General features: G+C 42.4%; 1 protein-coding gene across 1 annotated transcript; it reads right to left on the reverse strand.

The window, feature by feature from the left end:
* Window positions 1–12,675: 12,675 nt before the first annotated feature.
* bbs4 (Bardet-Biedl syndrome 4) lies at window positions 12,676–27,393 on the reverse strand. Its single transcript, XM_083652760.1, has 11 exons — window positions 27,349–27,393; window positions 26,420–26,473; window positions 24,247–24,374; window positions 22,712–22,766; window positions 22,473–22,541; window positions 21,773–21,925; window positions 20,908–21,079; window positions 18,520–18,589; window positions 18,260–18,404; window positions 17,956–18,160; window positions 12,676–13,521 (listed from the first exon to the last, which is right to left on the reverse strand). Exons 3-11 carry the CDS (start codon window positions 24,354–24,356, stop codon window positions 13,361–13,363), a joined length of 1,140 nt encoding a protein of 379 aa, XP_083508886.1. The 5' UTR covers window positions 24,357–24,374; window positions 26,420–26,473; window positions 27,349–27,393; the 3' UTR covers window positions 12,676–13,360.
* Between the last annotated feature and the right edge of the window lie 389 nt (window positions 27,394–27,782).

Genomic DNA, 27,782 nt, shown 5'->3' on the forward strand with positions numbered 1-27,782 from the left:
GGAATTTGGGGGAGGGAGGCAGAGCTCAGAGTAAACAGTGTCTGTTGAAGAAGACAACAGACACAACCATACTCCCCTAATAGCTCTATTGAAATGCAAAGCCTCACTCCTTCAGCTCCTCAGAGTGATTAAAAGGAAAACACATTATATGCACCATTTCACCGCCTAAATGACACGTTTAAATACCAACCGATATTTTTACAACATTGTATAATTAGGCATTATTAGTGCCGTCGTGAAATATGGCGTGAGCCTAGTGAAGCTAGGCAGATTAATTATGGGAAGCATCACCTCGACGACAGACTGATATGAGGCTCGCCTCTCTGTTAGTATTCAATCCGTGCGCTCTAATCCATTGATTACTGTCCTAAACCCCAAACACTGGTTTGTGTTAAGCCTGCTGGAATGATGAAAGGGCAACTATTGGAGGAGACGTAGGTGGCGAATGTGGAGACTAATGATTACGATATTAATTTTTAATTCTCAAAAAAGTTTGGGATATACGGTGTATCCCCAAATTAAAGATTTTCAGATGTTTACACAGACCTGTGATATTCAGTCCCAGATTCTAAACTTGTGTGTGTGTGTGTGTGTGTGTGTGTGTGTGTGTGTGTGTGTGTGTGTGTGTGTGTGTGTGTGTGTGTGTGTGTGTGTGTGTGTGTGTGTGTGTGTGTGTGTGTGTGTGTGTGTATTTTGTTTGTTTGTTTGTTTGTTTGTTTGTTTGTTTGTTTGTTTAAAGTAATAATTGGCTTAGTCCAAAATGAAGTGGAATGGTGGAGACCAAAAACAATAAACCCCACAAGGGCAATATCTTGGACTTCATGTAATTGACTGTACACAATTACATAGACAATTACAGTTACATGCAATATACAGTGTTACAAGAGGTTTATTACAGTAGAAATATAACCCAAAAAATGACACTGACCAAAACAACAAGAACACAATTTAAAAGCATTTCTTGTAAAGTCAGAAAATCCCACTAATGGGGCATACAGGTAATAGGTGTATTTTCATTGATGTTGGATTTTTAGGAGGTTACACCGTATCTACTCTTCCATGGTTTTTAAGACCTGTTTTACAATTTGGGTTGATGTCTCCTTTGAAGCTTCTATAAAAGTAAAACCAGCTCAGATCAGCAGACCCCCCACTCATGCACGATGAAACGCAATAGCATCACAGTATTTCACCGAGATAGAAATATGCTATTATATACAACATGGAGAACATGGTGGCTGTAAACAATATATTGTTTCTATAAGTCTGGGTCCTGGAGTGCCATTCCAGCAGATCAGATCGCCCTGGTCTTCTTTATTGCCTGCCTGATAGCCATCAGCACAGCAGAGGGAGAGATATTCCACGGGGAAATTTGTCTTATAGGCATTTGTTGTGCCTGATCAGAAACATGATGTATACGACCACACAAGGCAGCTCAGCCCATGACACAAACATGACTTATTGGAAGAGATAACACCACTGAGCTCTGGACACGACACGAGAGAGTGCTTGAAATGAAATGAAACTGAGCATTGTTTAAAGGAACAGCTCACCCTAAAATCCAAAATACATATAGTCCCTCTCACCTGTAGTGCTATTTATCTATTTATCCATCTATATCGTTTTGTGTTAGTTGCCTGAGTTTTGGAGATATCGGCCGCAGAGTTTCTGCCTTCTCTCCAATACAATGGAACTGGATGGCACTCGGCTTGTGCTGCTCAAAGTGCCAAAGAAATACATTTGATAAACTCAACAGCAAATGTCTCTTTCCAGAAATCATGACCCGGTTACTCAAGATAATCCACAGACCTTGTTATGAGCAGTTTCATGGAGGAACTATTTTCTTTTGACCAGCTGCTAGCTGCTAGCTACATGAGACTGCAAAAGAAAATAGTTCCTACATAAAACTGCTCACAACAAAGTCTGTGCATTATTTTGAGTAACCGGGTCATGATTTCTGGAAAGAGACAATGATGTTGAGTTTTTCAAATGTATTTTTTGTGTGCTTCGAGCACCACAAGCCGAGTGCCATCCAGTTCCATTGTATTCAAGATATACAACATCCGATATCTCCAACACTCAGGCAACTATCCCAAAACGATATAGATGGATAAATAGCACTACAGGTGAGAGGAAAAATATGTATTTTGGATTTTAGGGTGAGCAATTGTAATGGAAAATTATCGATCAAGTGCTTATTGATTGATTAATTATTAATTATGACAATTCTAAGATGTATTTTGTGAACTGTGTTCTTCAGTCATTGCTGTACAGAATTTTCCTGTGAGAACATGTAGGTTCCTGTGGGAACCTGTGTCTTGTTGTGACTATAGACTGGATTTGTTATGTATTCTAGTGAACATCAGATTAACTATGGACGTCATGGAGAAGTACTGAGTTGGAGGGAGGTGCAATGAACCGCCCTCCACGATGAGGGGCGGGCATCGATAGTTTCAGTATATGATGTGATGTAAACAATAATTCGGGGCTCTTGTATCGTCAAATGTAGATGAGAGGAGACCTCCGTGCACGGAGAGATGATTGTGGAAATAAAAAACCTCCTATGAACATTTAAAACGGATATCTAATTATTGATGAATCAGCAGGACATTGCAGTGGATTTTTCCTCCACACTGTCCCTTTAAACACATGAGATTCAATGATTCAGATCATCCAATGATCATGAATGTGTTACACATGTGTTATGTCAGAGATGTAACACTGTGGTCAGACGCCTGCAAGGAGAGACTGCTTTGAGGATACGAACTCAGACATTTTCTTTGATAACGGTGCAAATGCAAATGAACTGACCCAGACAATAACCCCCATTATTTTCTGTGAAATAATGTAATGACCGCAAAAAACATCAAGGTATTCCCTGATAACGAGGTATGGGTCCATATGAAATGAAGAATGTCTCAGTGAGAAAAGGGCCTTGCCTTTGTTCAAGCAGTGGTATTTATTATATATTTATGACTTTATTATTTAAAGGGAAAAAGGGCTGAACTGAGGAGGATCATTCAAAGATCCAGACAACAGCATGGACACAACACGGAGAAACAATCTGGTGATGCAAACAAAGGATGGAGCAGGCTCACCACAATGATGGGCAGAGATGAATCAACACTGCAGTAGATACTGTCTCCTTTGAGCTAAACCAGTACTACAGTACTGTTAGGTTTGATCATGCATGGGGACTGAACAATGTTTATGTAGCCCAGTTTGGGATCCTATCACACATAGGCCATGTTCAGACTAGGAGGCCAAATCTGATTTGTGAACTTTAGTGACCTATTAATGACTTTATCCAGATTGGTTTTATGAGTCTGGACGCTCCAAGTCTGATTTGTGTCACTTGTCCCAAACCACATATGGAGGTAGTTTCCAATCTGCTTTTGACTGATGTGACTTCAGTGCGGACGCGCAGATCCACCAAATCTGATTTGAACGTCACTCGCAACTCATGATCAAATGCTTCTGCGCAGGAAAACCACGTCACCAACGTACGTATTTACTGATACCTACGTCGTTACCATAGCAACCCATGCAGATAAGCTGTTTAGGTCTGGACACACAGATCCGACTTGAGAATCAGATTTGTGGCAGTGCGGACACACTCCCAAATCAGATTTGGGAAACCAATCAAGATAATGATGATTAATGACTTTATCAGCAAATCAGATTTGCCTGTAATATGAACATGGCCTTACTGAAGGGGAGATAGCAGGCAGTCTCGTTAAGATAAGGCCACACAAAGCTCCGGGCCCAGATGGTCTCAGAAGTACAGCCATTGCAGAGTGCCCTTATCAATTATTAATTATTAATCATATGTTGTGGCCCCTTTCATGGAAGAGATCCACAATCAGTCCAGTGCCTGAAAAGAGTTGCCCTTCCTCACTTGATCAAAATCAGAATGAGAATCAGCATCATCACAGGGATTAAAGTTCTCAGTCGCTATGACGGATTTCAGTCAATTAGAGTCAGATATGAAATGTGAAAAGTATGTCTTATGTTGGAACCTATAGCATACTGATTCAGCCTGGAACACAATCCATGCATCATTACTGGGTGTTTTGGAACTTTAGAGTGAAATGAGTGTGATATGTACACACTGTCCACCTTTTTTACATGAAAACCTATGGGAAACGACGCAAAGCGTCGGCAAAAAAGCAAACACTTTAAAAAGCCCGAAATAGCTAAAATAGGCTTGGAAATATTTTCAGTCAGAAGATTTTTTTTTGCTTTAATCCCTGCATCATCATCATCATCTGACTCTGGGTAATGCCATCAGACCCATTGCTCTCTTACCAGTATCTTATGCACGTGCACGGAGAGGGTTATAGTGGGGTGCCTAACATCTCCCCATGGTCAGCTAGAGACAACCTCCAATTTGCATATAAAGCACGGAGAGGTACTGAGGATGCTGACAAACACATCCAGCATCCCGAGGCTTATGCCCAAATTGTATTGGTTGATTTGAGTTCAGATTTGAATATGATCAGGACTGTGATTTTAGTTCAGATTTGAATATGATCAGGACTGACATTTTATTAAATCAACTTTTTTAAACTGGATATCAATGGACATCTTGCACTGTGCATCAAATAGTTTTTATCTGACCACCCTCAAAGAGTCTCTGTACAAGGTTCCCTGTCTTGATGAAATCAATATGAATACTGGGGGGCCTCAAAGTTGCATTTTATCTCATGATTTTATTTTATTTTTGCTATGTATATGAAATGAAAGCAATTCTATGACAGCAACTTTTGTCTTTGAAGTATACAGATAAAATGGCAATGATGGGTTTAATGTTGTAATGATGAATTAGAGAGTTCCTACATGGATCCATAACAATCTATTAATAGCATGGCGTCAACAGAGTGCTTTGCTCATAAACGCTAACGAGACCAAGGAACTCATCAACAATAGGGGTGGGCAACCAATGAGCCAATTACAATTGATGGCCAAGCTGTAGATATTTATTTAATTAAAATTGTAATGAACACCTCAGACTCGATTTTTAAGAAGGCGATGCAGATTGTTCCTTCTAAAGGAAATTAAGTAGCTTTGATGTGAGCAAAGAAGTCCTGAGGATGGTTTACAGTAGTCTATGGGGAAGTATTAATTTCCTACACATCACCTGCTGCTACGGAGATTTAGGGGCTAGGAGCAAAATGCAAGCTCACAATAGTTAATACAGCCGGCAAGATTACACAGAACCGCCAGTAACAGCTGGTGGTTATGGCGGAGCTGTTACACCACACAAACCAGGAGAAAATCAACAGGAGTCGGGACCCTTCACATCATTTGAATCTGAAAAACCCATCAGAAAAATGATATAGGGGCAGGGCACCATAGCAATGGGAAACATATTAAAGTCCATAATTCTGAAACAAAGAAGACTATTTTTGGGGTGGTTGGAGTTGTTTGATTTGCACATCACTCTCATTTTGAAATGTGGTCAGTGTGCTACAGACAGTGATAGTATGAGCCACAGGGTCAGGAAGGACAGCACAGGTCAAACACATGAGGGTTAAGAAAGTGAAAGTAATGCAAAAGTAGTGTAATAAGTAACAAGTTACTCTACACAGACAGTGATACTGTAAAGTAACTTATTACTTTCAAATGAAAGTAACTAGTAATAGTATATTACATTTTGAAAGTAACTTGCCCAACACTGATTAACAATGGCAAGTTAGACAACATACTCACAAACATATTATACTCATAAGCAGGAAAGCTGTCAGCAAATTGTTTCAGAGAGCGCTGGGTCGCTGCTGGGAAGCACCTGCACCTCTTTGATTTATTGATACGGGTTTATACTTCATGCTGCCATCTTGGAACTCCATAGGTCTGTCTTTATAACTTATCTATAAAGGGCAAATGCACACAAATAAAAAAAACAGCATTGTCCAGCTCAGGGGAATCTCATCCAACCTGTGCCACCTGCTGTTCTCAGCAGCACTTAAACAAGCAGGTCGTAAAAACATAGTAGGATTCAGTATGAAATATAGGCCCATTTTCCTTTACAGTGATGTACAGTAGCGGCCACAAAGAATTGAGAATATTTTCTAACTGAATACTGAACGCCCTAATTGCCCTCCAGGTTACATTGCACATGATTATGTTAGCCATTTGAATAAATAGGCTAGTGCTACTTTAGCCTGTATAGGCCATTTTCCATTCCCATTGCTGTGATTCGGTGTCTGCACCTGGATCCTCAGGTCGGGTTGAGCATCGTCCGTGCCAATATACTGGACTCGACTCTGAGGTGTGTGTGTGTGTGTGTGTGTGTGTGTGTGTGTGTGTGTGTGTGTGTGTGTGTGTGTGTGTGTGTGTGTGTGTGTGTGTGTGTGTGTGTGTGTGTGTGTGTGTGTGTGTGTGTGTGTGTGTGTGTGTGTGTGTGTCACTGAAGCAGCTGCCTTTTCAGCATATGGACGGACAGCTTATCAAAAAGTGTTAGCATCAAAATTGGTCTTACCAGAGAAAGTACATCTTTATCAAATGTCAACTTGATATGGAAACAGTTGTAGCTCTACATCAAGTTTGCACCACATTTTTTCTGCCGAGGTTTTTCAGGCTGGAAGAGCTGCGCTGTGTGGGCCTATTCGTGCGTTCCTTTATCACAAAATAACTGGGATGTGGAGGCTAAATGACATCACATCCGTTTTGTTAGCGTTCCATTTGCAGAAAACTTGAGCTGGGAAGTTCACTGTTCATTGGTCAGATCCAGTCGCTAGCCAGGCTAGCCATTGTTAGCAATAACAATTGACAACATGGCATTTCGCGGCATTTTGCGCATACAAACACTGCAGCCTCATGTCCACACAGATGGAAGTTAGGCAGTGCTGCTGTGTGTACAGCTGATTTAATGAGACACAAACAAAACAGAAGTGCTAAACAATATTACTACGATTACTACTACTGTTGTTGCGCGGCGCAGCCATCTTGGATTTTTGAGGTTGGGGCTGCTGAGGCTCCTACGAGTTTGGAATGGGAAATACCAGCTCTGGTGACGTCACCGTCACAGCTCATGACCTTTGAAGTCGTAAGATTACCAGTCCCCAGTTATAAAGGAATGCACGATAAGATTACATTTTCAGTCCTCACAACTTTATATGAAGATGGCAAAATTGTGCAGAAACTTGTAAAGTGAGCTGTGTGGAATGCAATAAGGTGTTTTATATTAAAGATTCATCCTTATAAACAAGCACACTACAACTTCATTCAGATTCAGATATTTGTTTATATGAATCAGGCTTGAGAAATGATTTAAAGATCACATTCAAGATTAAAACCCAAGGAGAAATGAAGGCCCATGCAGCCATGCTTCTTCATAATCCTTTCAGTTGCTGTCTTCAGTGTGTGAACTGAGTGTTGCTGTTGGCGAGCTGACTCTGCAGTCTAGCCGGTGGAGAGAATCTGTAGAAAGACCCGGCAGAGGTCAGAGTAATAGGTCTACTTACTTTGTTGGTGTGTGGCTATAAGCCCTGACTTTCATTTTTGGTTCAAGAGCAGAATCATTTATATTAAAAGGATACTACTGCTGAGTGGAGATCACCAACTCCCGTTTGTGAGCTGGAAGATTCTATTTATTTATTTTTTTGGTCATCACATTTTTATTGATTTTCCGAATGGGTCCCGCACAAACAGAAAAATATCAACTATCTCATTTTTCACACATAGATTGTGTACACATAGTGGAACGGATCATAATAGATCTATCTATTTGTAACTCTTTATATTACTTAGCAGTTATGATCAGCATGTACCATATATGCTTTGCAGGAGCTGACGTCCAACTACCAGGATTGAAGTGCCTCTCTCATGCTGGGAAGACGGTGCCGAGTGCCACAGTGCAGCTGAACCAGCAGGCACCCAACATCTCGCCTGAACCTGAAAACAACTGAACAACTGGAGAGAAAGGGAAGGGATTAAGGTGTGTGGAGGCTATCCCTGCTTTGAACTTAGCCAAGTGGCCATCACTAATCTTGACATGTGTGACCTGAGGTTTTAAGGAGTGCTGTATTTCTTCACCATTTTCAGGATGTTGAGGAGGTCCAGCGTTTTTACAACCATCTGGCGAGCTGTAGAGGTGAGCCAGACGAGGGGCAGACACTGCAGGAGAGCAGCAGGTTTATGGACCTGAGGTCATAACACAGTACTGAACGAAGAATGTGAAGGTACAAATAAAGCGTAGAGTTCATCCAGCATCTGAAGGTGCACAGCTCTGAAACTCTGACATACAGTAGCTCAGAGTACAAGGAAAGGAAACAATTGATTGTGATTCACCTGGCGTGTGTGGACCAAGACATATCTGGACTGCCTATATTATTTATTTGAGCCAAGTGATTATTTTATTTTGATTTGAGGTCTATCACATCAACTTACAGTACTGTGGTCTTTGAGTTGGTGCTGATAATGAGAATGTTTGAAAGTAAAGCATTTATCTGTAATGTGTGTAGCCATAGTTTCCAGGTTGTCAGTGCCAGTGGCTCCTGCATTACATTGCTGGCTTGCCCGTGGAAGCTAAGCAGGTCTGGCCTAGGATACTCCTTGGATGGGAGACTGGTGCTGGAAGTGGTGTTGGAGGACCAGTAGGAGGTGCTCTTCCCCTCTGGTCTCATGAATGATGTCCCCAATGCCCCAGGGCAGAGACAGGGACTCTGTCCTGTATGAGTGAGCACCATCCTTCAGATGAGATGTTAACTCGAGGTCCTGACTCTCTGTGGTCATCAAAGAGCCCATCGGCACTCTTCACAAGAGTAGTAGGGGTGTGACCTCGGTGCCCTGGCTAAATTCCCACACAGGCCTTCCTTCAATCATGGCCACCTAATCATCCCTCGTTACTTAATTGGCACATTCAGTCCTCAACTCTCCACCGTGAGAGCTGATGTGTGGTGAGCGTTTTGGCACAAACTGGCTGCCGTGCATCACCCAGCAGGTGGGTGCTACACATCGGTGGTGGATGAGTTGAGTTCCCTCCCCCTCCCTCCCCTGATATGTGAAGCGCTTTGAGTGTCTTGAAAGGCGCTATATAAATCCAATCAATTAATAAATTAATATAGACAGCTAGAGTAATCTACAAAAAAACAAGTAATAGCTACCGTTACACTACTGACATTACTACGACTACAGTGACAATGCATCGTCAACAAAGGATTAAGCCTAATTATAATGAAGAACAAACAATATGCAAATCCTAAATCAATCAATCAAATGATGTCAAACTGCAGAATTTAGGCTACCTTATCTGCAAACCAGAGAACTTTAAATGAATCTGGACTTGTACTAGCTAGTGAAATGCTTGCAGGGAATATGAATTACAGTATAGAGAAATGGGAAATTGGAAAACCAATCTTCTACACAGCAACTGCACTGAAAACTGCAGCAGGAGCATAACTTACAGGCCATCAGCTGCTCTATAAAGGTGACCACTAGAGACGTTTCATGTACTCAGTTCAGCAAGGACCTAATGAAAATCCTAGTCTTCTAGCTACATCACAGAGGTGGGAGAGAGAGAACATGCAACACATGAGCACAGGCTGGATTTGAACCCGGGTCACTGTTTGCTTCCACTCCACACACTCTATCACACGACTGTCAATCGTGCTAATTAAGTGTCTTAAAGTGGTAATCCACGACAGCTGCGCTGGATCAGGTAATCTCATCATGAATGAGAGAGAGAAGTCGTCCTCAGGAAACCCGGGTTACATCCGTAACCATCTGTTCATCTCTATGCAATCCAAATCCCATAGAGATAGGCACCGTGCCTATCTCTATAGATGATTTTAACTTGACAACAAAAACATTCTAAATTGAACCCCCGCTCACTTCCTGTTGCAGTGTTTGCTATGGACATAAAGGAAAAAAAACATTCAAGTGCAGGACTGACCATTCCGTGAAAACCGTCTATACAGCTGAGCAGCGAAAACAAAAGTAACGATGTCGAGTGAATATTTCTGCAGTTTGCCGAATGCTGAGAAAAAGGAAGTGCTGTGGGGTTGCGCTCTGGTGAAAACCATCTATACCATCTATATCCCATAGAGATAAACACAGTGTTATTCTATAAGGTGTGGCCTTACTGGCTTAAAGATGGATGCAGTTTGATTATTTAAACAATCTTTGAGCAACAGTTGTAAAATGGCCATGGATTCTCTTACCATTAGCCTACCTAAAACAATGTAAGATAAATTAAGGTCCAAATAATTGCAGTAGCTTTGAATTTAGAAACTGAGAATCATGCACAGTCTTATTGAGATTGTTTCATCATGGACAAAGGCAGAATCTTCCAGTTTTCTTCTAGTATTTCTAGATTTCTAGTAAGACAAGTTGTTTTAAAAAGAAATTAAGAACAGCACCCGTTAACAAATAAACCAGTTTATGATATTCTGTTCATATCATAAATGCTGCTTCATCAGTATTTTGAACACTAATATCAATAAGCTGATGAAAGAGACTGCACAGTCCCTGGCTCTAGCTCACTGAGATAAACTGCTGCTTGGTGTGTAGTTGTTCACTGGTTCAAATCTCACCTGTTTCACTCGTTGTGCTTCTTCTTGTTGTCAGTGTGAACATTTGTAGAAATCAGAAACTGAACTCAAAACAGCTCAGCTCAGCAGGAATGAGGCTCTTCACCAAACCCTCTGTTTTCACGTTTTCACCATGGTTCTCTCTCTCTCTCTCTCTCTCTCTCTCTCTCTCTCTCTCTCTCTCTCTCTCTCTCTCTCTCTCTCTCAGGAAAGCCAGGCTCATTTTTTTTTTTACATCCAGCTGTAAATCAACATTAAAACATTAATCTGGTGTGTGTGTGTGGGGGGTGGAGTCAGAGAGTCTCTGAAAACCTTTAATGGTTAAAGACAATGTTTAATTGATTTTTTTTTTAACATGGAGATAAGTGATTTTCCTTTATGCTTTTTCAATTTGAGACTTTTTCGGGCATTTTATGCTTTATTGACAGACTAATAGTGATGTAGTGACTAATAGTGTATGTAGATGCAAGCATATATGATACAGATTAGATTGTTGATGGTGGTGTCCATCTTTAGATCAAATGGTGATCTGGTTGGATTCAGTCTGCCCTGGAAAATATATATATACGGTATTTATATTTGTATGGCTTTTAAAAAGGTGCAGCCCCAGCGACAAAATGTATATAAATATATATAATATAATATATATATAAAATATATAGGTACAGTATTATGGTGCATGTAAATGTCATTTTGTAATCATATGCTTGTATAGCAGGCAATAATACTGTGTGTCCATCTTTCAGACAGGTTGTACATGCTCTACTCTACTGGAGTGTACAAAACTGACAAACTTCCACTTAATATGCCAACGTGTACTGAAGCAAAGCCAGAAAAACAGTGTAATATCCTGGTATTTTGAGGAAAATTATGTTGGAGGGGGGAAAAACAACAATTTAAATCTAGTATAGTGAAACAGCCGACTGATCAGCAGATACGGACAGCTCAGACAGGGCGTCAAGGTTTTGAGAAGATGCATGAAGGCCCAGGAGCATGCAGAGTATTGCCTATAGGTACAACCAAGTTCATATAAATAAACAGATTTTTGCAGAAAAATGTGCGCACATTCATATTTCATTACCAAACTGGGCCACGCCCTCCCGCCTAACTGAGGTTCATTAGGGTTATTTATGAGCAACCCAGTGAACACATGCTGACACCGAGTATCAATAAAACATAGCCCAAATCTAGTGTGTTAGATTGATTCTAAAGTGCAAAAATTGTCATTTTCTTCACTCCGAAACGAATAAATATTTACAACCGTATTATTTTCAAGGCTACAAAGAGAGTGATTCTTTGCTTGACTGTGGAAAAACAAAAAACTAGAGTTCTGACAATTTTTGATGTCACAGATTTTAATAAGGCACCAAAACCAACTGATACTGGATGAAAGCGACTTAGAAACAGACCATGCTGTAGAGTCTACAGCATGGTAGTCTACAGTATCCTCTCCAAACTGCAGCCTTTTAGCCAGGGGGAAAAGGGGTTTTTACAGACATGGAACATTATAAAAGGTTGATAATCTAGTATAACTGTCCCCTAAAAGGTTCCTGTGTATCCTATTCTAGATTTTGTCACGGTACCAATCTTATAGATATCCTTGAACAATACAAATGGCCCCACCCATATTATAATCCATATACTGTATATTATAATATCAATATTCATGGGATCTTCAGAATAAATCTGTATTCCTCGTTTCATTCCAATTCCACCCCTCTGCCCATGCTAGATGCTGACCAAGACTGAATGATCATTTCACTTGATTATTGGCTTGGTTTTCATATCAAATTATTGTAGGCATAATGTCCATAAGAAAACACAATGCACTGTTGATAATGCCCCCCAAGATCAACTATGTTGGCAATTTCAACACCATGCATGGGAGGATGGAAGTCTACTTACTATTAAGTTATTAACTTACTATTAAGTTATTCTGGTGGTGAAGAACATGAATACTGTGCTAGATAATCGACTCTGAAAGCTCTTAAACAATACTGCCCCCTGTTGGCTACAATAACACTAACTGCAAATAACTGTAGCCAAAATAAAGGAAGAAACCAACTGTTTTCTTTTATGACTATTTAATTATAACAAATACATACCTCTATATAAACATAAGATTTATTCACATATAAAAGCATGCATGCACTATTTACATTCCATACTCCTCAAAAAAGAGGCTTATCATACAATCAAGCCATATCATATGACTCAAAATGGCCACACTTCTGTATTTAGCAATGATTGTCACAACGTTTAATTATTACATTCATTTAGTTGCAGTGGCTCGGGCTCCTATAATATGTAAATAAAATGAAAATGTATTATTTGGCCTTATTGCTCTATTGCTCCACAATAACCATCATACTTGCAACGTCAGCCCAACTGTCCATATATATCATCACATAAATAGTCAAATAAGAGCCATTCTGCCGCCTACTGGACATGACCATAATCTAATCTGACACATACAAAATTAATTCTACATGAAACACCTGATCGTCCAATCAGTGTGGAGGAATGTAGGGGAAGTGTGGCAAAAATACAACTTTGGTTAAATAGTGTGAAATGATGTATTTGACATTCCATATTCATGGCGGGTGCAGTAAAGAAAAAATGCACAGACAGGTATGACTTTGTCCTTGCCCCTCAATTGAACATAAATTCTAGTGTAGGACATGAAACTGCTGCACGCCACAAACCTGGAGCAGAAGCCTATAACTCACGGCGCTCCATCTCAAACTCATAAAACGCTTGGTTGGTGTTCAGTAACCTTCATCTGCTGCCGTAACGCGAGTGAGACCTGTGATCTGATCGTTGCTTCTGAGCTAATTCGTTTCCTCCGTCTTACTTTTACTCTTTGAGGTTTTGGGTCTGGCGGTGTCTGAGCCCTCAGGTTGAGGGGAGCCAGGGGGGTCGCTGGGCGGGCTGGGCGCACTCTCCACATCGGGCTCTGGCTCCAGGGGCATGGAGGGGGCTTTGGTGGCTCCTGTAAATAAGAAAAGCTTTAGGGTTGTTGGAACCAGAGCCGTGTATATAGAAGAAAGCGACATCTCCATTCACTCCAATGGACCAGTTTTTTTTACTCTCAAGAGTTCCAGGAAGTCAGGTTCTGGATTAAGCAGCACTGTCGAGTTGCAGCAAAATAGACAGTTTGTGATGTACTTTGAAAGTGTTTTTGTTTTTTTCAGAATCAAATTGTACATTATCAGCTTTATTTTAGCATTCAAAAGTAGCACGAGCCTCCTTCCTGGCTGTTCATTGACTAATGAGTCACGCATTTTGGACCTCCGCTGACGCCACTCAGTTACTAGATTGCTCTGGCTTTAGGGTCGTTGCAGAGCCGTATAATAGAAGAGTCCCGACATCTCCATTCACTCCAATGGACCAGTTTTTTACTCTCAAGAGTTCCAGGAAGTAAGGTCCTGGATTAAGCAGCACTGTCGAGTTGCAGCAAAATAGACAGTTTGTGTTGTACTCTGAAAGGGTTTTTTCCCCCCTTGAATCAAATTGTACATTATCAGCTTTATTTTAGCATGCAAAAGTAGCGCGAGACCCATTCCTGGCTGTTCATTGGCTAATGAGTCTCGCATTTTGGTCCTCCGCTGACGCCACTCTCTCTCTAGAGGACACTAGGTCGTTGGAACAACAAGACGATTAGTACGCGACTTCTGTATGGCTGCAAAACAAATGTGCCAGATTTGATACAGCCAATAAGATTTCAGATTTCCATTATGTTAATGTATGTATATGTATGTATACTGTATGGCGCTCTGGACAGCTCTTAAAACTTCAAGCCCTCCGTGACCCCAGCTAATGAGCTTTCTGTCCGGACCCAAACCATGTCTGAGGGGTAAACGCTTTTCCAGAGCTCCATCCTGACTAAAGCACATAATGGTATTTTTACAGCACCTGAAAAGCAGGAACCTTCAGATGTGCCGCTGCTACAGCCAATATAACAGCAAAGGACCTGTCATGACCTACAACAAAGCAATTAACAGAGCAGTTGACCCATAGCCTACTGCAGGGATACGCAACTTTCTTTGCCCCAGGGCCACTTTTGCAAAATGACAGGAGGCCAGCGGCCAGTTAATAAACAACAATTAAGAATATATATATATATATATATATACAGTATATATATATATATATATATATATATATATATATATAAATCATGAGAGACCAGTGGGTAAAGTTTAACAAGCGAGCTTTATTCACAAATGGCATGGCGATTAGTTCTATGGCATGAAATGGCATGGCAACTAAAGCTATGGCATGGCAGCATGGCAACTAGTTCTTTGGCGTAATGACTCCGTGGTAAGATGCCTCTCTTCTTGTGGTGAGAGGAGGGCATCTGCTCAGACTAGGATAGAGAATCCCCCCGTAGGGGATTCTTCAGGAGTCAAGTGGGTGGGGCGAAACACAGCTTCAGAGGATGGGATACGATCAGCCCAGGTACAGCGGCCATGAGGTGAAGGATCAGGGAAAGAGGACGATGATGCGCTGAGCATGGCTATAAGTACTGCCACGTCAGCCTCGGCAGTGACGTCATTACCAACGTCTTATTGGCATGTTGACAGGGGCTGATTGGCTATTGAGGATGGGGTGATGATGAGTCAGGAGGCGCACGTCATAACGGACGTCACACTAGGATTACGCTTGACTTAAGCTGGGAGCTGATGCCTATTGTGATGTGAGGTAACGTGACTGGTCTTCATCTTGAAACTAGGTCGAGACCAATTTTTTTTTAAGTTAAGTTAGTTAAGTACATATAAGTGTTGAGCAGGCGGCGATATTTTTCACAATTTAGCTGGAGCTCTGTCAAACTTTATTTAATGTTGGTTTTCATCGTGAATTAGAAAATGGTCGGGGGGCAGGGGGCACTCGGCACCCTATCGCGGGCCGCAAGTTGAGTCTCACGAGCCTACTGGGCTACAGATACCAAGACCGGCGAAATCACACAAAAACCTGCCCTTTGAACAGCCAGTATCTCTGCCATTGACGTGATTGTACATTGTATAATGATAGCGCTTCTATATTTACAGTGTATTTGTGTATTCACAGCTGCCTCGCACAACTGGTCATGGAATTGTGCAAAGCAGCTGGATCGACCGCGCTGTGTACCTTAGGGGAGGGGAGGGGGGGGGGGTCTGCCAGTGAACATGAATACACTGTTCTAAAATACCTGTGCTATTGTTAACAGCTCAACAGATCTGTGGCAAAACATAGCCCACCGGCTCCAGCCAAGCAAAGCCTTTCAGTGCGAGAGCTAATAACGCACCGTCAACCATCGCGGAACAGCCTTGGAGTTAATAGCTTACCTGTCTGCTTTTTCCACACTTCTGACTTTGTATGCTGCTAAGGATGTACCCTGGTATACACTAATTATTTTTCATGTAGTCCATTTTGCTGTAGCCCATGTGACCAGAATCAAAACACTGTTTAGTCAATCTCCTACTGAGCAGTCAGACAAAGGGTGCCTGCTGAGGGAGGAGGGGTAGGCAATATGAGAAGACAGGTGAGAGACAGAGGGAGGAGGGGTAGGCAATATGAGAAGACAGGTGAGAGACATGCTGAGGGAGGAGGGGTAGGCAATATGGTAAGACAGGTGAGAGACAGAGGGAGGAGGGGTAGGCAATATGAGAAGACAGGTGAGAGACATGCTGAGGGAGGAGGGGTAGGCAGTATGAGAAGACAGGTGAGAGACAGAGGGAGGAGGGGTAGGCAATATGAGAAGACAGGTGAGAGACATGCTGAGGGAGGAGGGGTAGGCAATATGAGAAGACAGGTGAGAGACAGAGGGAGGAGGGGTAGGCAATATGAGAAGACAGGTGAGAGACAGAGGGAGGAGGGGTAGGCAATATGAGAAGACAGGTGAGAGACTGAGGGAGGGAGGAGGGGTAGGCAATATGAGAAGACAGGTGAGAGACATGCTGAGGGAGGAGGGGTAGGCAATATGAGAAGACAGGTGAGAGACAGAGGGAGGAGGGGTAGGCAATATGAGAAGACAGGTGAGAGACAGAGGGAGGAGGGGTAGGCAATATGAGAAGACAGGTGAGAGACAGCTGAGGGAGGAGGGGTAGGCAATATGAGAAGACAGGTGAGAGACAGAGGGAGGAGGGGTAGGCAATATGAGAAGACAGGTGAGAGACATGCTGAGGGAGGAGGGGTAGGCAATATGAGAAGACAGGTGAGAGACAGACTGAGGGAGGAGGGGTAGGCAATATGAGAAGACAGGTGAGAGACAGAGGGAGGAGGGGTAGGCAATATGAGAAGACAGGTGAGAGACAGAAGGAGGAGGGGTGGGCAATATGAGAAGACAGGTGAGAGACATGCTGAGGGAGGAGGGGTAGGCAATATGAGAAGACAGGTGAGAGACATGCTGAGGGAGGAGGGGTAGGCAATATGAGAAGACAGGTGAGAGACAGAGGGAGGAGGGGTAGGCAATATGAGAAGACAGGTGAGAGACAGAGGGAGGAGGGGTAGGCAATATGAGAAGACAGGTGAGAGACAGAGGGAGGAGGGGTAGGCAATATGAGAACACAGGTGAGAGACAGAGGGAGGAGGGGTAGGCAATATGAGAAGACAGGTGAGAGACAGACTGAGGGAGGAGGGGTAGGCAATATGAGAAGACAGGTGAGAGACAGAGATGACACAGTTAGAAGTTTAAAAGCCCTCATTTATGAGAAGAATTAGGCGACACTTTTAATGGAGAGAGGTGGAAGCTGTGACTGCCACTGTGCTATTGGACTGCTGCATTAGATACTAATGCTCTGAGCACAAACTGAGCAATAACGAATTAATTAAGAGAGATATTTATGATATCCTGATGAGTCCCGGCCTTGACTAAGACAATTTACTGCCATCTATATAGTAGACCCCGACCGATATATCGGTCCGATATTGGCCGATATTGCAGATATTTTTTTATTTTGGTTATAGACAGCATGTTGTGTATATTTGATCTCTTTTCTTAACTCAAGTTATAATTTATAGTTGGTTTTGTATTCCTAGTTATTTATAATTATTAAATTCCCAGTGAAGTTTACTGTTTCATTGCATTGATGTCATTTTGGACAATAAAGTTGATTGATAAGCTGTAAAATATCCTGCCTACATTACATATCTCAAGTCATGTCAAGTCATATCTTTGTCAAGTGTTTGATATTTGAGGAATCATTGCAAAAAAATTGTGTAATATAATGTGTATCTATAATATAAGAATATCGGCCAATATTTCGATATCGGAATTTTTCTACTCCCTAATATCGGAATCGGCATCGCCCTCAAAAATCCAGTATCGTTCAGGCTCTACTATATAGTACTATAAATCAGTCACGTTGCTTTCATATTGGAGCAACAAACTAGTAGCGAGTACGTAGTAAAGCCAGGCTGTATATCAGTACCGCCGGTTCTGTACCTGTTTGTAACTGCATGTTCTTGTTGTAGCTTGCAGCAGAAGACATGGCCTGGCCCAGAGCCTGGTTCGTGCCAAGGGGGGCCCCGGGCGTTTTGGTGCTTGCTGCAGAGCGGGGTTTGGACTTGGAGTCCTTGGCTGGTTTCGTCCACACCAAATTGTCTGCCACCTGCAGGGCAGCACCCATCTTCTGAGCCATGTCCATCAGCTGTTTGTGACAGAGACAGACAAGAGGTAGGATGAGGAAACAAGAAATGACTTTTAAAATGGACAATCAGACTTCAGGAGCAATTCGGGTCCCAAGTACCTCAGGATCAAACTCGACGTTGCTACTGCTGTCCCGCAGCACGCTAACTTTCCTCTCCATTTCCTGGTACTGGTCCAGAGCTCCCTTCTTGTCACCGTGATTGTAGAGTAAGATGGCAAAGTTGAGGTTGACCAGAGGGTTGGACCTGGAAGAAAACCATCATCACCACAAGGAAAAGATTCAACAATTCAATATTGACTCAGACAAAGATGAAGTCCTTTTGAAAACACTTTTCAAGGTAAGATGGAAGACAGACTCACTCATCTAGTGCCACAGCTTGTTCATATGACCTGGTGGCGTTGTCGACATCATCCAAGTTAGTCAGGGCCACTGGGGAGATGAGGATGATGGAAACAGGTGTTCAAATAAACTAGAACTGATTATTTTTTTAACCAAATCCAAGAGCAGAGGAGTGTTTAGCCAGGCATTTTGTTTGTGAAGTGTGAAATGTTTGCCAACAAAACAATACGTTCGCCAAGAACATTATGCCTGGATCAGTAAGCTGCCTAGGGAAGTAGGACATGGTGAACATAAGGTACTGTTGTTTTGACAATTCAATATAATTCTAAAATTATATTAAGTATGAGACTTTGTGTTGTTTCTCTGGCTTAATATTCCATGAAGCAGTGTCCCCCCCAATTGCCTTGTTGAACCTGCCTTAGTGAATATAGCTAGTCAGTTGGGTTGCCTGATATAGGTGGTCACTTAAAAAGGAGGAGTGACTTTTTCACCAATTTTTCACCAATAAGTTTGACAACATGCCCAGTGGTCAGTGTGCTTTAGTGAATAACACTTTAGAGATGATGCCGCCAGTTTGTTGAATCCACTAAGGCCATGTTCACATTACAGGCAAATCCGATTTGCTGCTAAAGTCATCATCTTGATTGGTTTCCAAAATCTGATTTGGGAGTGTGTCCGCACTGCCACAAATCTGATTTGCGCAAGTGTTCAAGTCGGATCTGTGTGTCCAGATACAATGATCCAATGAGCCAACATACAATGTTTCTGGCAGTGTTTGCATGTCTGCTCTCTGCTCTTCAAGTCCCCGCCCCCTGCAAAAGACACTCTCAAATCTGATTTGGGTGATCAGCACGTCCACACTGAAGTCACATCAGTCGAAGGCAGATTGGAAACTACCTCCATATGTGGTTTGGGACAAGTGACACAAATCAGACTTGGAGCGTCCAGACTCATAAAATCAATCTGGATAGAATCATTAATAGGTCATTGGCACTGGCAAGAATCCTCAGAATCACCGCACTGAAAACAATTACACGTAACTGGCGTCAGACACACAAACCACAAATACAGGCATGGAGGGATTTGATTAATCAAGTGTACATTATGGAAAGGATAACTTACGCAATTAGAAACCAAAGGTACATTGCCGATAGTAGATGGAGTAAATGGATGGAACACAGCAATCATGTAATTTGAAAAAAAAAAAAAAAAAAAAGTATGTGTGTATGTATATGTATGTATGTGTGTATATGTATTTGTATATGTATATGTGTGTGTATGTATATATGTATGTATATGTATGTAAATAGTACTTAATGAGTATATCCTGAGTCTTGTACTAAAGTCTGGGCTGGTGTTAAATGTTGGAAGATAGGTGTTGCGACGGTGTATAGTGAACCAGTCCCTCCAGGTTTTCGCATTTCGTGCCTACCTGGTGGGACTGATAAATGATTTGCAATCAGTTACAACTTACTGACGTATACTGTATTGTTATGGCTTTATTTTTATTTATTTTTATTTTATTTATTTTTATTGTTTGTTTGTTTTTTCTTCTTCCTTTTTCCCCTTTTTCTGTCTTTTTCTTGTTGTTGTTGTTGTTGTTGTCAAGGTTGACAGTCTTTTGTATGATTGTGGAGCCCAATGTGGGGCTAGCCTGACCTGACCAAAGTTCAGGCCTGGCTGAAATGCATTAAATAAAAAGTATATATAAAAAAAAAAAAAATCATTAATAGGTCATTAAAGTTCACAAATCAGATTTGGCCTCCTAGTCTGAACATGGCCTAAGACAGTGATACTCAACTGGCAGCCCGCGGGCCGCATGCGTGTGTGGCCCGCGATGGAATTGCAAAAAAAAATTGCAATTCCATTTTCCATTTTCCATTTTTTTACAGTGCACCTGAACGCAACATGCAAGATACCCGCTGAATAAGTGTCCAAATGTTCATGTCATTCTGGTCAATACTCCACTTCTGTTATAGCATTTCAGTCTGGAATATGGAATATCTTTCAATAATCTATGATTTAGCTGCTAAATTGTCAAATACCGCCGTCTGCTTGCTACCCAGGCACTTATGTATGTACTAATTTAACCTAACTAACTGGTGTGCACAACATTGTCAGACTAAACTCTGGCTGACACCCCAAAAACCTACAATCCGCTACAGAAAAATGTATATTGTTTGTTTATTAACTGGCCCCTGGCCTTCTATCATTTCACGAAAGTGGCCCCCGGGCAAAGCAAGTTGAGTATCCCTGGCCTAAGAAACAGAGCGATAAAATGTAGCGTGAACGCACAATAGCAAACTACTGGATACAATCAATCTTCTCGCTACAAAATAGCAAGTTGTTCTTTGAAGGCCTGATTGTGCCCTGATCTGCTCCTTTCCCATGGCTGTCTGACTCGGTACCTGCCAGCAGCATGTAGAGCTCCCCCATGCGGGGGTTGAGGTTGACAGCTGCGTTGAGGAAGTGGAAGGCGGAGGCGTACTGCTGCATGGTCAGGTGCACCAGGCCCAGGTTGTACAACACTTTCCAGTCAAATGGAGACAAGTAATGGGCCCGCTTCAGGCAGCTGATGGCCTGGGAGAGGAATGAAGACAGCAGAGAGTCAACTGCTGACACCACTGTTAGAAAAGTAATAATAATATATGATGCCATTTTGTAACAATTGAAAACAGAATGGACAGATTCTGTGCAGGACCATGGTGCATTTGTGGCATTAATTGGCAATGTATTTATTTGCATGTGATTGTCGCTTCTAGCATAATATATTCATAGAAGCACTGTTTATGCAATCATGTGTTATATATATTTTTTATATATATATATTATAAACAGTGAAATATTATATATATATATATATATATATATATATATATATATATATATATATATATATATATATATATATATATATATATATATATATATACATACAGTATAATGAAGTGTAGGGTTCCTTTATTTATGTATTGCATAATTATGAATTGTGATTCTGTGTGATAATGCAAGCATATTGGATAGCAGCAATTATTGCAGTGATACAATCATGGGTGGTTAGAAGGTGGATCTTCTTCTGGATGTCTTTATGGCAGGCTGGTACTTCACAATGGACTTACTGTAAAGACAATAGTCCTATGTGAAGTACAACACAAAGAGTTATAATGCACTATAGAATGAATGAAACACGTTGGCAGCTTCCATTGTTCAGTAAGGTACATCATTTCATTCTGTCCTAGATTCACGAAGAAGCCATAAACAGCATGAACTCACAGCTACGTATTTCTTCTTGCCAAAGAAGCACATGCCGATGTTGTTCCACAGGGGGGGGCTCTCGGGCACGGCGCACGCCGCCACGCGGTACTTGTTCATGGCCACGTCAAAGTCGCCGTGGGTCTGCATCATACTCCCTGCAGCCAGGATGGCCTGGGAGTGAACACCAGAGAAGAAGAAGCACCCTTTGAACGTTGACATGATGAAAGGCAGACTGCACCGGAAGAGAGTGAGGAACGTCACTTCCTGCTTCGGCACTGTACCAGAGGTTTTCATCCGCCATTCATTTTCCCATAGACATTTTGTAAAATGCTTATAAAAATGGTTTTACTTGTTCAAACCAAACGGTACAGTACAGCATAACATTTCACTGGGACCAAAACCTAAAAAAATGCAGGTTTAAAGAAAATATTTTTTCAATGTTTTTTTTTGTTTTGGTCCAAGTGAAATGTTCTATGGTCTCTCCGGATTCTAAATATATCTGAACCGTTTGGTTTGACCAAGTCCTTTTTATAAGCATTTTACGAAATGTCTATGGGAAAATAAATGGCGGAAGAAAATCTCTGGTACAGTGCTGAAGCAGGAAGTGACGTTCACTTTGCCTCTCTATTGTTCTGACAGAAGTCCAGTGCGTTGCCTTCAGGTAGCTCAGTAGCAAAACCAACATACTACAGTATATTGTGTTGAAGTACCCACTTACCTTATAGTTGTTAGGGTCAAAAGTAAGCGCATTCCCAAGGTGCTCAAATGCTTTTTGGTATTTCCCAAGCTGAGAAAATGGAACACAGTTAAGTACATATCCCATTCCTTTTTAAATGCTTCTGTCCGACATCTAAATACCACATCTCCTTTTAAGAATACCATGACTTAATGCTAATAGCGCTTGCCTCTGTTGCACACATTCTTTTGACTGAAAAGGCTGTATAAAGATTTACCCACCTGCAGAAAGAGCAGACCAAGAGTAGTCAGCAGTTCGGTATTTTCTGGACAGTACCTGAATTGAGGATGTAAAATTCCCAAGTTAATAAGTAATTCATTCATTCATTTGAGTTGATTTACTACAAAGATATTGATGTTTACAGTTATATTCATATTTACATGTTTAAGTTAATCTGCTGAATCTACCTCTCTGTGGTTCCCCGACCACCTATCGAACCCTCACGTCAGAAGGATAAGGTGTACCTCGAATGATTTTTTTTAACTTTATCTATGCTTGTAATTACATTTAATGCCTGCACTTATTCTCAAGCAAACACATCTGCTATTCTGGGCAATATGCTGATTATTCAATCAGGGTTTGATTCAGCATAATTGTGGAATATTAATTATGACCTGTGGGGGTACGTACGATGTGGCTTAACGAAAAGAGTGTAGAGAGAAGAGGAGGAGGAACGCACAGAGAAAAGATCGTTATTAAAATAAGACTCAGTGGTTCGTCTCATTAAGAGGAACACCAGCGTTGGGGGAGGGGGGGGGGGCACTTAATTAATTAATTTACCCCCAACAGGAGGTAGCCATAATTAAGTCCATTATACTGTAGACACTGACTGTCATTTCATTATTTACACCACTGCTTAAATGGTTTCAATATTCAGTCTGCCAACAGGACTAGAAACGAACAAAACCTTGGGTAGAACTTTCTGTGAAATTGAAAGGAGCACTTACTGAAATAAGCTGTGAGGACAAGAAAAAAAAATGAAATAAATCAAATGACTTGCTCTCGTAATTAAAGTGATTTCTTTTTTAAAGAAAGGGAAACCCTTGAAGGTAACATCTTCCTTTTCAGAAACACATTATGTTCCCGTAATGGCGTCATCTTTTATGGTCTCCCAAATGGATTTCACTGTGAAGACAGTTGGTACACTGCGGTTGTGCAATTATTAACATTCAGACATACAAACATTCATGCCTTGCTATTTGGTTTTCTATGGGGGGGATGCTGTGGTAAACACTTCCACTTCTAACTGCCTGACCGTGAAATGCAATAACTTCAAAGTATTGCAGCCATGATGAGTTCCTGAATGATCATTGTTAGGAGTCACATTAAACGAGATGTCTTCCTCTTCTCCAAATGTCACATTTTTACATCAGAATTTCTGACTCGTGCCTTTTTCTACATTGTCCACATCAGTGTTGTAGGATTTGAGTCAGAGTCCTGGACTCATTTTCAGCACCGATGACTCGGACTTGGACTCGAGCATTCATGCATTCAGACTCGGAAGTTGGAGACGAGGACTCAGAGTTGTTAATTGATAATGATTGTTTTTTTGTTTTGGTAATCGGCCCTAATAAATATTTGGCGTAAGATATTGATAGCTACAGTATATTAATAACGTGACGTTCACTTTTGTGCAAGCTGGACTTGGACTCTTCTTTGGTGACTCTGACTCAAACACTGGGGACTTGACACTCGACTGGGACTTGAGACAGAGTAACCGGACTACAACACTGGTCCACATTGTAACCTGACTTACTCCACGGAACTCTTATACACTTCAATGGCCTTGTCAGAGTCTCCAGCCAGCAAATGGACCTTCCCCAGCACCATGAAAGTCCTGTCGTGTTTGTTTAACTGGAGAGCCATGTTCAGATGCTCCTCAGCCTGAGGGAGACAGGGAAGAGAGAGCCATGTTTAGATGCTCCTCAGCCTGAGAGAGACAGGGAAGAGAGAGTCATGTTTAGATGCTTCTCAGCCTGAGAGAGACAGGGAAGAGAGAGTCATGTTTAGATGCTCCTCAGCCTGAGAGAGACAGGGAAGAGAGAGTCATGTTCAGATGCTCCTCAGCCTGATGGAGACAGGGAAGAGAGAGCCATGTTTAGATGCTCCTCAGCCTGAGAGAGACAGGGAAGAGAGAGCCATGTTTAGATGCTCCTCTGCCTGAGAGAGACAGGGAAGAGAGTCATGTTTAGATGCTCCTCAGCCTGAGGGAGACAGGGAAGAGAGAGCCATGTTTAGATGCTCCTCAGCCTGAGGGAGACAGGGAAGAGAGCCATGTTTAGATGCTCCTCAGCCTGAGGGAGACAGGGAAGAGAGAGCCATGTTTAGATGCTTCTCAGCCTGAGGGAGACAGGGAAGAGAGAGCCATGTTTAGATGCTTCTCAGCCTGAGGGAGACAGGGAAGAGAGAGCCATGTTTAGATGCTCCTCAGCCTGAGAGAGACAGGGAAGAGAGAGCCATGTTTAGATGCTCCTCAGCCTGAGAGAGACAGGGAAGAGAGCCATGTTTAGATGCTCCTCAACCTGAGAGAGACAGGGAAGAGAGAGCCATGTTTAGATGCTCCTCAACCTGAGAGAGACAGGGAAGAGAGAGCCATGTTTAGATGCTCCTCAGCCTGAGAGAGACAGGGAAGAGAGAGCCATGTTTAGATGCTCCTCAGCCTGAGAGAGACAGGGAAGAGAGAGCCATGTTTAGATGCTCCTCAGCCTGAGGGAGACAGGGAAGAGGAGAGCCATGTTTAGATGTTCCTCAGCCTGAGAGAGACAGGGAAGAGGAGAGCCATGTTTAGATGCTCCTCAGCCTGAGAGAGACAGGGAAGAGAGAGCCATGTTTAGATGCTCCTCAGCCTGAGGGAGATAGGGAAGAGAGTGCCATGTTCAGATGCTCCTCAGCCTGAGGGAGACAGGGAAGAGGAGAGCCATGTTTAGATGCTCCTCAGCCTGAGGGAGACAGGGAAGAGAGAGCCATGTTTAGATGCTCCTCAGCCTGAGAGAGACAGGGAAGAGAGCCATGTTTAGATGCTCCTCGGTCTGAGAGAGACAGGGAAGAGAGCCATGTTTAGATGCTCCTCAGCCTGAGAGAGACAGGGAAGAGAGTCATGTTTAGATGCTCCTCAGCCTGAGGGAGACAGGGAAGAGAGAGCCATGTTTAGATGCTCCTCAGCCTGAGAGAGACAGGGAAGAGAGCCATGTTTAGATGCTCCTCAGCCTGATGGAGACAGGGAAGAGAGAGCCATGTTCAGATGCTCCTCAGCCTGATGGAGACAGGGAAGAGGAGAGCCATGTTTAGATGCTCCTCAGCCTGAGAGAGACAGGGAAGAGGAGAGCCATGTTTAGATGCTCCTCAGCCTGAGGGAGACAGGGAAGAGGAGAGCCATGTTTAGATGCTCCTCAGCCTGAGAGAGACAGGGAAGAGAGAGCCATGTTTAGATGCTCCTCAGCCTGAGGGAGACAGGGAAGAGAGTGCCATGTTCAGATGCTCCTCAGCCTGAGGGAGACAGGGAAGAGGAGAGCCATGTTTAGATGCTCCTCAGCCTGAGGGAGACAGGGAAGAGAGCCATGTTTAGATGCTCCTCAGCCTGAGAGAGACAGGGAAGAGAGCCATGTTTAGATGCTCCTCAGCCTGATGGAGACAGGGAAGAGAGAGCCATGTTCAGATGCTCCTCAGCCTGAGGGAGACAGGGAAGAGAGTGCCATGTTCAGATGCTCCTCAGCCTGAGGGAGACAGGGAAGAGAGTCATGTTTAGATGCTCCTCAACCTGAGAGAGACAGGGAAGAGGAGAGCCATGTTTAGATGCTCCTCAGCCTGAGGGAGACAGGGAAGAGAGTCATGTTTAGATGCTCCTCTGCCTGAGAGAGACAGGGAAGAGCTCTGATCAAATGCCTGTGACGAGACAGTGTGGATACTGTTGGTGAAATGAATGCACTCACCTTGCTGAAGTCCTTTATGAAGGAATAGCACACACCCAGATTATGGCAGATCTCCTGAGGTAAGAGAAGATCAAATTATCCACGCAGCGTTGGCACACACTAACCTCATTAAGACTGCATGAAGGCAGTAGTATTACAACGGCTCTGTGGAATACACATTCCCCAGTAATTAACTGCAAGGCCAGTATAGTAGTATAGGACAGTGGTTCTCAAATGGGGGTCCGGGGACCCCCAGGGGTCCGTGGCACTTTGCAAGGGGCTCCGTGAAAAGTTTTCAGGGGGGAAAAAAAAGGAGAAAAAAAGAAAAAGCTTCATAGTTCAACGAAAATATGCTGTGCTTTAAATCTAAAATGGTTCATGGATTACATTCTAATCTAACAAACCTATCAATTTAAAAGTCAAGCACGTTACCATGGAAACAATTAAGCTTAGCCCAAAATCACAAATCAGAATGAGGGGGTCCCCGGTATGTTTTCTATCTTGTAAGGGGTCCTTGGCTGAAAAACATTTGAGAACCTCTGGTATAGGACATAGGCTAATTTCTACAACATACTGTATGAGTGACTAACTGATCCCGTAGTCTGACTAGTTCAACATGTATTGTTGCCACTCCTGTCTGAAGAGCCCTCAGTGTGTGTGTGTGTATGTGTGTGTGTGTGTGTGTGTGTGTGTGTGTGTGCGTGTGCGTGTGCGTGCGTGAGTGTGTGTGTGTGTGTTTGAAAGAATAATCTTGATGTTTTGTAAATTGTTGTAATAGTAAAGTGTAGTAAGTTGCAGTTCGTATTCGTAAATTACACATTACACAGTGTGAATAACCCATTCTAAATGTGGAGGAAATTTGTGGCGAGAAATGTACTTTCATGATAAACATTTAATAAAGTGGAAGACAAAGTCAGACTCAATAATTTTTTATTTTTTTTTTGCTTTACCCAGTCTTTCTCATTCAGCCTCGCAGCCTCATGATAGAACTCAATGGCTGCCTTGTGTTTTCCCAGCAGAAAACTAGAGGAAGAAAAAAAGAATTCAAACGACAAATTAACTTCATCACTGGAGGTTGAATAGCAATTCATAAAATGTAACAGTGGAAAACATTTAATAGTAACGACAAAATGGATGAATTTTGCCCTGCAACATAAAGATGTCTCCAGCCCACTATTGGCATTTAGTTTTGTTATTATCACTGTACCATTCCTTTTTGTGTCTCGTCTCGTCTTGTGCGTGGCCACTGGGGGGCGTACTCACAGCGATCGGGCCACTTGCTTCAGATTGTCGGGGCAGTTGGGATTGAGGACGGCACAGCTCTGGAACAGCTCCAGGGACTGCTGGATCTTCCCCTCCAGACGCAGGATCAGTGCTGTGGCAA

The sequence above is a fragment of the Poromitra crassiceps genome (assembly GCF_964638095.1).
Source record: "Poromitra crassiceps genome assembly, chromosome: 16".
NCBI classification, from domain to species: domain Eukaryota; kingdom Metazoa; phylum Chordata; class Actinopteri; order Beryciformes; family Melamphaidae; genus Poromitra; species Poromitra crassiceps.